Source organism: Theobroma umbraticum, unplaced genomic scaffold (assembly GCF_002168275.2).
Source record: "Theobroma umbraticum cultivar Fairchild unplaced genomic scaffold, ASM216827v3 scaffold_34.0, whole genome shotgun sequence".
Lineage (NCBI taxonomy): Eukaryota > Viridiplantae > Streptophyta > Magnoliopsida > Malvales > Malvaceae > Theobroma > Theobroma umbraticum.
In genome coordinates, this window is record NW_018397275.1 from 1,688,238 (window position 1) to 1,700,444 (window position 12,207).

The window sequence follows — 12,207 nt, forward strand, 5'->3', positions numbered from 1 at the left end:
TTTAATGCAAGAGCGGTCAGATAAGTGGCGGAACCTGATACATGAGGTGCTACTAACATTCGTTGGATTTCATTCTACTTTTTTAGCAATTTGATGCTTAGCCAGTTGGTATGTGTCTGTCTTCTCTGAACAGAAAAAAGAGGAAATCCTGGCAATCCAGTTTGTGCAGATGGATGAATAGGACAGGAACACGACAAGTGAGCTCTCCAGTAGGTTTATGTTGAAAGGTGGGGATACATATTTTGTTCGAATAGATATGTTGGAAAGGTTGGATAGAGTGACAAGTCGAGAAACCACATGTTTCCAAACCGAAAACAGAAACAGGGTTGGCATAAGTAATGCTAAAGATTTGGTCAGTTTGCTTTGTGAACCTGAGAAACACAGCTAAGGTCATTTGCAGTCTTGACGAGGATGCAGTTAGTTCAGGGCAAAATATGCCTGCACTTTCAGAGCAAATGAAATTTCTGCGTTGGAGATTACTGTAGATAGGTAGGTTAGGCTATGCTCAACTGCCAAATTTTCATGTTTTTTCTTTTCAGTGAGAGAAAATTATATGTTTCAAATTAATTACTTTTCCTTGCATCAATCTCATGTTAACTTTTTATTCTCTCATTAAAAAAAAATCTAAATAAATATATAAAAACAATTTTACTTAAATTTTATCCATTTAAAAAAACTTCATTATTTGAAAGAATTATAAATAAAATTCATAAAAAAATATGCCTTCATGCAAATAAAATTAAATCCTACAATGTCCTTTTCAAAAAATAGAAAAAAAAAAAAACCTTCACAGTAATTACGCGTAACATGCACTTTTAGGTTTTAGTTTTATTTGAGTGCAGTGATTTCTCCTCTTCTTGATTAAATTCGAATTTTGTGTTTAATCTTATTCTATAAACATATAATATTAATAATTATATAAATAAATACGAATATGATACTATTAATTAATCATTATAAAATTTAAAACATATATATAAATATATTTAAGAATCATGTAATATGACATGATTAATAATTTATTAAACATGTTAAGATAAGTTTTATAAGATACGATACAATTAAAAATAAATTGTTAATGTAATTTAATTTTTAACATATTTAATATTATTCAATTAAAATATAATTTTATTATTTAAATATAAAATAAATAATTATATCAATAAATATAATAAAAAAGACTCGTGAAATCCATTTCCTGCTAAACTGGTGACTCCCAGGACCCAACAGTTGAGGCGCAAGATGAGCCCACGCCCAGTTGCCCATCACCTATAAAAACGCAGCACCTGTATAATTTCTCTGCCTCCATTTTTTGTTTTCCCAGTTGCAAAAAGTTTTGCTGTTGTTTTCCTTTTTCCATGAAAACACAAACTTGTCACTGTCATTAGAGCCTTTCGAGTTTCCAGCTTCCCTTTCTCTGGGACAAACCCTTTCAGTGACCAAACAAACCAAACCAAAATCCTTCTCGTTTTCTTAGTTTGAATTCTTTTTGGGTTTTACTTGTTTGTTCTTTCCCCTGTAATAGTAATGTCAGTAGCAGGTTTTTTCTTTCTCTTTTTGTGATTTTAGTATTTCTTTTTGGTGTGTTTTTAATTTTTTTCTACATGAATAATGACAATGTAAACATGTAAGTATTGTGTTCATGTACTGAAAAATACACAACAATTTGGTGGTTACTGTCTCTTCGTATTTTGCTTCTTTTTTTTCTCTCTCTGTTTTTTTTTTTTGAACTTCTTGCTTTGGTTTTTCATTAACGCACAATGTCGCATCTCAAAGAGAAAAATTCAGAAGAAAAAAACCTTGGGTTCAAATGGGGTGTTGAGAAAGGCGTTGGAGGCAAAAACAGGGACATTTTGTTCTACGAGTCATTTACTTACGAGGGTGAGGAGTATTTTGTTTATGATTGTGTTTACTTTTACCTTGGACAACCCGAAGCTTCCATAGGTAAGCTAGTGAAGATGTATGAGGGTCCAGATCACGCTAAGAAAGTGAAAGTCGTTTGGTTTATGCGTCCGAGTGAAATTAGAAACTATTTGGGAGATTATCAGCCGCGTTGGAATGAGATTTTCTTGGCTTCAGGTCAAGGACGAGGGGTTTCAAATGTCAATCCTGTGGTAAATTTATCGTCAGTTTTCATTGGATGTTTTCTTCTCACATCTTCTTTATCTGCTTTTTTTTTTCTTTTAATCCTCTGAAATTTTGTTGAACTTGTTTCTGTTCTTGGTATATCTTGTATTTGGCTTTATCGTTGCTTTTGAGTTTTATTTAGTTGAGTAGCATTATTGGACCTGGTTTGTCATGTTTGGATTGTGATCAATCCTATAAGTATGTAGGGACCCGCATTTGCCATTGGGAGCAAACTCATTGCAATCAGGACACATTTCAGCAAAACAATTGCGATCAAACACAGCTCCAATTCACTGCCAAACGGGGCCTGAGCTTGTGTAAAACAATGGGTCTCACCAGAAGCAAACTTCTCTCATTTCTTTATTGATCTCAACTTCATTATAGGCAAAAGGAGATACCATTTGGTTGCTTGGTCTTTCGCAAAATCATATTCAATTTGATGCTTTTATACTTGGAATGATGATATAGGAATTTTATGAGCTTAATAGTGTTCTCACATGGCTTTATACCACCATTGGTAGAACAAAGATATAGGTACTTATTTTAGAGCAACCACAGCTGTTGCATATTATTTGAAAGTTATTTCTACTTTTTTCTCAATCTCTGTCTGTCTTGTCTTGCTTTGGTGCCACAATGAAATGTCATGGCATGTAGCTATATAGTTATTTACCTATTCATGGTTATTTTTGCGCACCCACATTGAAGGAACACTTACCAAATCATGAAATGAAGTTTATCCATTTAAACGAGTAGTAGGACAACCTGTCTATATCTGCCATGTAAAAAGAAAATTGAAGATGTGGATATGATTTTAAATAAGCTTATAATACTGTCCAATAAGTGACAAAATGGGGAAACTGACTAGTGATTGTTTTGTAAAATGGTTGTTATGGGGAGTAGTGCTTTTCTGAAATATTCGTTCGTGCTGATCTAATATTGGCTCTGCATTTGGACAACTTTTCAAACTGTAGAAGCTACCTGAGTGGTTGTAGTGATATTTTTAAATGAATTCTATATGATCTTCATGTTTTACCCATTTAGGAGTCAATTGTTGGAAAATGCAATGTTGTTTGCATATCAAATGATTGTAGAAATCCACAAGCAACTGAAGCAGATGTGAGATGGGCGGATTATTTCTTCTGCTGCCATTTTGATGTTGAAGGGCCTGCAATATCAGATGTTTTTCCAGATATGGTAGATGGAGTTAAAGGTTAGACATCTACTCTAAAATTTTAAATTGGGATAAGTATTATTGATACTCTAACAGTTTATTTAAATGCATGCAGTGGAGCACTTCTTCAACAAGAAAAAAGAACAAAAGCCACTAGGCCCTCCCAATCTCAAATCAAATGTTAAGGAGCAAACTGGACTACCAAATTCCTCTTCCAAGTTAAAGGTAAAGAAAGTAATTGGCAATACTGTAAGAGATGACCATTCTGGTAGCAGACTAATCCCATTGCTGAAAGGTGATTTCTATGTATTATTTTCTAGTACAATGTACTTATAAATTCAAATGATTAGATGAAATTATATTGCTTCTGGCACATGCAGAATCAAAGACAGCTCCTGTTAGCAAGAGCAAGCAAGTGCATTGTCCAAGTGAGAATACTCCTCCCAGGCTTAAGACATCTATTCCTAGTGGTGGGACTCAGCATGGTGGAAGTTCACACTGCCAAGTTCAAGATAAAGTTTATAAAGCTGAAGTGAAATTTCCTAAAGATTCACTTACTAGCACAGCTGAGGTCCAGCCTTATAAAAAGAGGAAACTTCTTCTGGTTGAGAAGGCAAGCAGAAAATTTGATAATCTACATCATCAACAAGGACAGGATGGGGGCACCAAAATTGATAATCAACTTGTACAGGTTTTAAGAAGACCTGATGCAGTAAGTTTTGAGTGTTTAACTGCGACTCTTTAGTGTAAGATATCTGCGAAAGCTTGTGTATGGATAAATTTGGCATTTGACTTATGACTTCAGCAACCCTTCTAAGTTCTAATATCCACCATTTTGATCCTTGCAGGATAGAAGAAATTGGTTCAAGCAACTAGTGAGTTTCAGCCATTTTTTTATCACCATTTCCATTATTTGCTATCTAGTTGTTTTAGCAAGTTAATGGCTAGTTGCTTCAGCTTTATTTTTTATCACCATGTTATTTGCATCTCACCAAAGGCTCCCTGACATAGCCATAGTATCTTTAACCTCTCGTGTAAACATTGTCCATGCTGCTTGGTTTAGTTCTTCTTTTTGGTGTTTCACCTTTTGTTATTATATAAACTTCATAACACAACGAATAGTAGCTTAAGGCTGATTTGGAGCTTGAAAATTAGACGTTTTAGTAGATGGCATGGTTATAATAGCATCTTGTGATCAGTTTATCTCTTATCTTCAATATATCATTGTCCCCATTATCTATCATCAGCCTTGGGAGCAAAGACTTGAGAGAGCTCAAGAAAGAGGTAGTCTAGTCTCACTTGAAAATCTGGATGCATCTTACACATCAGCAGAAGTAGAGGTATGTGATATTTTTCCTTGGTTTTGTGTATTACCCTTGTTGTTTGTTAATTACCTACATGGCTTCCCATAGAGATATATATTTTTTAGTCTAGACCACCAAATTTTGGTTTCATGTCTTGGTTTCGCAGATATTTGTAACTATTTTGTAATCAAGTTTTAAAAATGTTGGATTAAAGTTGTTAAATCACGCGTACTGTTGGCATTGTGCTTGGAAATGCTAAGGATACCATAATCAAGCCACAGATCTTTTTGATGTTTCATGGCCTCAAGTATTCTTTATTACTTTTATTTATTAATTTATTTGAAATTTCCTTGTCAGGATCTTGTTTGGCATGCATTTAAAGAGAAGGTTGACGCAAAAATGATAGAGAAGAGTACTTTTTCATGCCCACACTATGGTACATTACCTCCTTGTGGCTCCCATGCGTATTGAAACTTTGTCTAGAAATCACATGAACTGTTTTGAGATTGACCTTTGGGTTATCAGTAGTACAAATTCAACCCTGAATTTGTGAATATAGCATCTCTATGTTTTAGCAGGTAAGGCTCTTATTATATTCAAGTCAAAAGAAGCAGCTGACTCAGCAATTTCCCAGTTAACAAAGAGATGCTTAGTGCTACCGGATGGGAGGTATTTTATAGGTTTTCTTTGTTGTTAACATCGAAAGTTTCCGTTATTAGATTTTTTCCTTGTTTTCAGCATGCAAAACACATTACAACGTTCTTTTACTTGGATTTTCTTATGCTCTGTTTCCATGAAATCAGCTGCTGGAATCTAGTAGTTAGGATTTCATTCAACAGATTAAATCCAGGGTAATTATGTTGTTAATCAAATTTTATTAATTTTGAGAGAAATCAATCTAAGTGTTAAAGGAGTGAAGTAGGTGGGATTTAGGGTTGATTTGCCACTTTTTTAAACTCACAAACTGTATTACTCCTTGAAGAGAAGGTACATTTTAATCCTATAATTGGTTATAGAGGTTGCTAAGATTCCTTCTAGTTTTTCCAGAGGAAGAAAAGTGTCTGCCTTTTATGAACTTCTTTGTATCAATCAAATCATCTAAAAGTAATTTTATGTAGTTATCAAGTACTTGTCATATTCACATTCAATGATGTTAGTCATCACCATGAAGCCGCTTTTTTATTCCCGAGCAAGGAAAGTAATTTCTGGAGTGGATGCTTCATCCAAGCACCTTTTATATGCTCAATCACTTGATTTTTTAACAAACTTATTAGCAAACGTTGATCTGTTCTACTTGTTACTTAAATATAAAGATACGGAATACCTTTGGATGGTAAATATCGCCTCCTGACCAGTAATGTGCTTGAACTGAGAAACTATTTCTGCATTTGCCATCATGTCAGATTTTAAATCATCATTTTGATACAAGTGGCATATGTACACAATACAAATTGAAATTCTTATTAATAAGCAAGAGTACAACTGTAGAAAAATGTAGCCATGTAGGAAAGTTGGAAAACAAGGTGGATGGTTGCTCATAGAAGAAAAGGGCATAGAATAGCTGAGAATATGGGGAACAGCTAGTTGATAGGGGTAGTAACATTAATTTAAAATTTCTTTTGTTGTTGTTGTTATTATTATTATTATTATTATTATTATTATTATTATTAGCTTTTGTGTCATGTGCATTGCATGTGATTTGACACGTTAATTACATTTACATGCTCAAAAAATTACATTGAGAATTTAAATATTTATTATTTATAAAGATAGATGATCCTTTTATTGGATGATAACATTATGAATTTGTAGAGCACAAAGAATAATAATTTTAACAATCTGCTTGTATAACAAAAAAAAAAATCATTAAGAATAAGTAAATTTGCATGATAAGATATCATATCATAAAAATTGCTAATCAATACAATGTTTCCGAGTTTCAAATAAAGCACAATTTATAATAGTGATGACATGAAGTATAAGAAACTCTTAGGATTCTAACTTCTAAGAATGAATAGAATTATATATTACTTAATAATAAAATTAGATTAGATTTTTGCCAATATGGATGGCATTTAATGTCGTATATGCTTTCTTTATGAATAATAGTGTATACACTAAAATGCAAGGAAACTTAATCAAGTTAAACATGTTTAATTGAAAGTCATTGAATTGAATTAGTAGTTATGAATTAGATGAATCTTGTGTCATTAAAAAAAATAGATAAATTTTTTATTGCAGAAAAATATTTTTACAAATAGCTTTCTTTGATTGCAGACCTGTTACTGCTAGAAGAGAGACTTTGAGGAAGCCTAGCAAATTCTTTGGATTTGTCGGTTATCTTACCATTGACAGAGTCCAGCATAAGAGGCAAACTGAAGAGATGGTAACATAATTTTTATATCAACAAATTCATGAGTTGTTGAAATATTGATCTCCTCTTTTCTTTTCATTTTCTCTTTTTAACTTATTTTTTTAAAGGGTGCTATTTGAATTGTCTCTTTTTTTTTCCCTTCCAGAAAAAAGCAAAGTCAACCTCGCATCCTGCTCAGCCCAATAACATTGAATATGATATGGGAATGGAGTGGCGAATACTGCAAGAAAAATCAGATATGTGGTGGAAGGCATTACATGAGGTGTTGACAACCTAATTTCTTGTTACTAATCAAGCCCCATTTGCTCATTTGTTTTGCTACTTACCTTTTTCTCTTTAGGTTTTGCTGCATCCTCAAAAGTCAAAAGTAAAATAAATGCAAATTACCAACAGAAACTAAGAATGGGATTATGTAGGATGAATAAGAATGATATCATTAGGCATATCCAAAAGTAGGATAAAATGGAGAAAATTTACTCACCTAAATTCTCTTATCCCATTTTACCTATGATTCTCTGTTCATAATTGGTTACATACATGTGTTAAAATTGTTATGGTCTTCTGTTTGTCTGGGGATAACTTTTTTGCTGTTCTTCTCTCATTTCAACAGCAACAAGCAAAGGAGGTACAAAATGTTAGGAAACAGCTAAAGATGAAAAGCAGTAGCTAGTTGCATTTGGAGGTGTCAACAACCTTCTGGTAAACCACTTGATCTATCAACAAAAACTTAATTCAGTTTGCTGATGTTCCTACTTATATAGCTCTATATTTAGTTTAGTTTCTGCATTATGTAACACTGGCTGGATTCCTATCTTACAGGAAAGGTGTCCTTTTGTTTTTCCGCATTGCAAAGATGTGGACAAGGGTGTCTCCTATTTTTGGACAGCATACAGGGTCACACCCATCATAACAATGTCAGAAACAGATGTTCAATTTTTTGTGTGTAAATTCTTTGCCTCATCCTATTTGGATATCCCACACATTTTTGCAGTCACCTGGGAAAGCAACCATGTTTGTCAACTTGTACAGTGAAAATTTCTTCATCATATTAGGCATTCAATTCTTATATGAACATTCTAATTTTAAGTTCAATTTTTGGTCCCAATTCAGTATGTCATTGGCTCTTTTCTTGGCAAAATGGTGCGTGGGTCAAATCACATGCTTGGAGCGAAAAGGATTTGAGGCTACTTGGTTACTGAGATGAATGTTTGCATGCATGCAAAAACAGCCTGAATTTGCTGTAGGGTCTTCATGAGATTTACTGTGATATGGATTATTACATGATTTATGACGTTTTTATTAAACTGATTCAATAAAATTAAATCAATAAATTTTACTGTTAGAGAAACTACTTGTTTCTCCTCTGGTGTAAGAAAGGTAAAATGAATATAAAATTCATACAATATCACTAAAGTATGTATCCAATGATATTAATTTGAAAGGAAATGTTCATTCTCAATAGTAGTGGACTCAAAAGTCAATCATCATCAAATCTTTAGAGGTGGAGATAATTTACTATTTAAAATTTTGTTTACAGTAAGAACCAGAAAAGATGAAAATTTCATTTTACCCCAGCAAGAGGACATGTTGGGAAATTCAGCAATTCTAATGGTAAATCAAAATGCTGAGGACATTGAGGTCAATGAATAATTTTGGAGTAAAAATCAAAGCAAGAGATTAGCATATAAAAATGGAGAAAAGAATCACTCTTACACCGAGACCCTCCTAAATTTTTTAGTAACTGGCATTTCAAGAATGCGTCCATATAAACTATCACCAGTTTGCACTAGAATTGATACTCGAAGCATCTTTCTAATTCAACATCCTGAATCTCCATAATCAGCTACTGACACAACAAGTATCCACCTTGTCCATAAACAAGCAGGCCTCAAAACATTTTCTCTGAGGTTTAAGGGTACAGACACAAACAAACAGAGACCAATTACATAAACTACTCCTTAGATGATTTGTTGATAAGTGATTTGTGAATATGTGGGATAACACCACCACCTGCTATGGTTCCCTTGATCAAGGTGTCAAGTTCTTCATCACCCCGGATAGCAAGCTGCAAGTGCCTAGGTGTAATACGCTTAACCTTCAGATCCTTGCTTGCATTACCTGCCAGTTCTAGCACTTCTGCAGTCAGGTACTCCAGTATAGCAGCTGTGTATACCGCAGCTGTTGCTCCAACCCTTCCATTTGCATTAACCCTTGTCTTCAGCAGTCGGTGGACTCGACCCACTGGGAACTACAGAGAGTACAAACAAAACAAAGGTTCATGATAAGAAGCAAATAATCACATTTTAGAAGTATTACAGAGACAGTAGTTCTCTTAGACTGCAAAGTAGAATAAAATTATCCAGTCTATCATGTCTCCTACAGATGATGATGCTAATAGTAACAAGCCTTGACCACATATAGAAAACCCAATTTCTGCCAAAACAATTTAGCATGCAGGATACAGCCTCAATTAAACATGGAGGAGGATGCTGATTAGGAAGATTTCAGAATCCATTCAACATACCAAAAAGGCAAAGACACCTACAGGTAGCCTAGAAGCAAGAGAAGTTGCGGATAATAAACAACCATTGCTCGTAACTGTGGCTAACTAGATATCCAAGACAAGCGCACAGAAATTTTTGATGGAACTTGACCTATCCGAACTGTATTTGAAAAATACAACCAATTCAACCAGCATATCTACCTAGAACAACCAAAGGGCACAACTTCATGGTAGTAAGTGATGTTCTGATGTCTATGGTGATCAAGACAACAAGGAGTCCAAATAGGCAGCAAAACCAATATAAATTAATAAGGCAGACCAAGATGACTTGCTCTCCATGATAAATAAGAGCAATCCATCCAAGCCTTTTGCTTGATGAGTTAACCAAGACTCCCTCTCCCCACCCGCACCCTCTCTCTCTCAAACATATCATTGTAATCATGTTGCATCTAGACTTTAGCGAGTCAACAAAAACTGGTTCAGCAGGCTGCATCACACAGCCAAGTATAATGAGAAAAAGAATTAACTGACACAGAAATACTGATTTGAAATGAAATTCCTTAGAGTTAGCATCTAGTTTTTTCTCACAGATAATATGCCTCAGACCTCCTTCACAAAAATTTCCCCAGCTCCTTGGAATAAGGATATTTCATACAAATCTCAGAAGCTATAAGAATTACTCTGTTAAATGAAAAGGCAGAAGCAGATATATCAATGGGAACAAATTGTCCCAATTCCCCACCCAACTTTCACCTATTCTATTTCACTCTCATCATGGAAACAAAATAATAATTAGAAAGGAAAAATTCTGGACCAGAAATGTTCATAGAACACATAAGTTTCCCCCTGCAATAACTAAGGTCATACAACATATAAAACCTGATAATGAAAAGTTACCAACAAAAAGCACAGTTAATGATGCCAACATTCAAACATCAACAGATACAACTACTACCTTCAGTGGCATCCTTTGCAACAAAGCTACAAAATATATTTATAAAAGGGCAATTTAGCAAGATAAAGTGTTTGCCATCGGAAAAAATAAGGACAACCAATCCAAATGGTTCATACCCACAAGTCAAAATGAACAGAAAAAGCTAAAGATTATTGGAGTTACATCGATAGCCAAATTATCTATGGATAAATATTTATTTTTCGGCTATGGCCCCCTTTAAATTGCAAAACTTTGTTTACCTTGATGTGATGCGATAAATTAGGCAAATTTCCTAAACAAATAGCTAAATACTAATGCAAATTCCTGCTTAAGCATTTCCAATGTAATTTTAACAGTTTTTTTTTTAAAAAAAAAGAAAACAAAAAGAGCCGGAAGACCGATACAAATAAATTAAATAATTGTAAAGCATTAACTGTGAGAATAAAATTAACTAAAATAAAAAAAAAGAGTCAAATTTGCTTGATCTTAGACTATACTTTTTCCTAGAATTAAACAATGCTTCATAGATAGAACTCACATAATGAAAACCTGATTCACGGACATCACCAAAATCAAGCAGGAAATTAAGGGGGAAAAGGGTAAAAGAGAGAGAGAGAGACCTGGAGACCAGCGCGAGATGAGCGAGAGACGGGTTTCTTCTTGTCCTTGTCCTTGTCCTTTGTGGATTTGCCAGCCGTAATCAACCCTTTCGCTCCTTTTCCCGACATTTTCCAGGGTCAAATTGTTTAGGGTTTGTCCGCAGAGAATCTGCGCTTCGGAGGAAAAGCAAGAATGGATAACGTTTAAGTCAAGCGAAAGGAAAAATGAAGAGCCAACGAGGTCCTGAGAGTGAGACCAATGACTCCAAAGGGACTCGAAAGAGACCCGATTTCGAGATCTTGACCTTTTGTACCCAGTTTATCTCTTAATTTGACCATATTACCCTGATTCCTTCTTTCGATTTACGCATCTGTCCTGATAATGGTTCTAACGGTGAAAAACACAAACGTTGGGAATATTTTATAGGTGGACAATGATGAATTTTTAATAATAAAATTTAATTTTGTATATATTATTTTTATTTATAAATTTGTTATAATTTATTTAATATATAATAAAATTTATTAATTTTTGTAAATATGATTTTAAATTTTAATTTATTTCTTATGGATTAACTTTAATTTATTAGTTTAATTTTTATTAATTATATGCATACAAAATTAATTTAAATTTATTTAAATTAGATATTTAATGAGTAATGTCTGGGATATTAAGATATGAGTTTATGTAGCAATTCAAAATTTTAATTAAGTATTTATAAGCTTTAGGTACCTTATAAAATAATAGAATTCAAATTAGGGCACTTAAAAAATACCAAGCATTTTACCTAGATATCCCTAGTTACGTGGAATTGTTTGTATTCGTGGCTTTGTTTTATGTCATATGTAGTAGTAAGTTTAATGAGATTACAAGTTATAAAAAATACTTTCATAAGAAAAAATCAACAATAATTTTTTTTTGTTGTAAAAGAAATAATAGACATAGAAAGTAAATAGATATATTGAAAGAATACTCTTTATGTATTACTGAAGCAATGCTTGGAATAAAAAATAACTATGATACAAATAAGGATGTGGTGACCCCCTATTTATAGTTGAAGCCTTTTATAGATTAATGACTATCACAATCTTCTACTAAGATATATATCTAAATTACATTATCTTCTTTATAAATATCACATTATTACCTAGATAATATCCACATGTAGATTAATCTTAAAATATCTAGAATGCG

At 33.3% G+C, this 12,207-nt stretch overlaps 2 protein-coding genes across 3 annotated transcripts; one reads left to right on the plus strand and one right to left on the minus strand.

The window, feature by feature from the left end:
• The first annotated feature begins 1,272 nt into the window (after positions 1-1,272).
• LOC110427426 (nucleic acid binding protein) lies at positions 1,273-8,186 on the plus strand. 2 transcript variants are annotated; one of them, XM_021442949.2, is made up of 12 exons: positions 1,273-2,114; positions 3,169-3,337; positions 3,414-3,593; positions 3,679-4,010; positions 4,147-4,173; positions 4,546-4,638; positions 4,960-5,038; positions 5,178-5,271; positions 6,880-6,988; positions 7,122-7,238; positions 7,587-7,675; positions 7,796-8,186. In XM_021442949.2, exons 1-11 carry the CDS (start codon positions 1,761-1,763, stop codon positions 7,644-7,646), a joined length of 1,614 nt encoding a protein of 537 aa, XP_021298624.1. In that variant the 5' UTR covers positions 1,273-1,760; the 3' UTR covers positions 7,647-7,675; positions 7,796-8,186. The 2 variants fall into 2 exon arrangements, with proteins under 2 accessions (XP_021298624.1, XP_021298625.1); XM_021442950.2 differs by having other exon boundaries at positions 5,181-5,271; positions 7,796-8,184.
• Positions 8,187-8,626: 440 nt separating this feature from the next.
• On the minus strand, positions 8,627-11,300 carry HTA9 (histone H2A protein 9). Its single transcript, XM_021443023.2, has 2 exons — positions 11,034-11,300; positions 8,627-9,224 (listed from the first exon to the last, which is right to left on the minus strand). Exons 1-2 carry the CDS (start codon positions 11,139-11,141, stop codon positions 8,928-8,930), a joined length of 405 nt encoding a protein of 134 aa, XP_021298698.1. The 5' UTR covers positions 11,142-11,300; the 3' UTR covers positions 8,627-8,927.
• Positions 11,301-12,207: the final 907 nt, after the last annotated feature.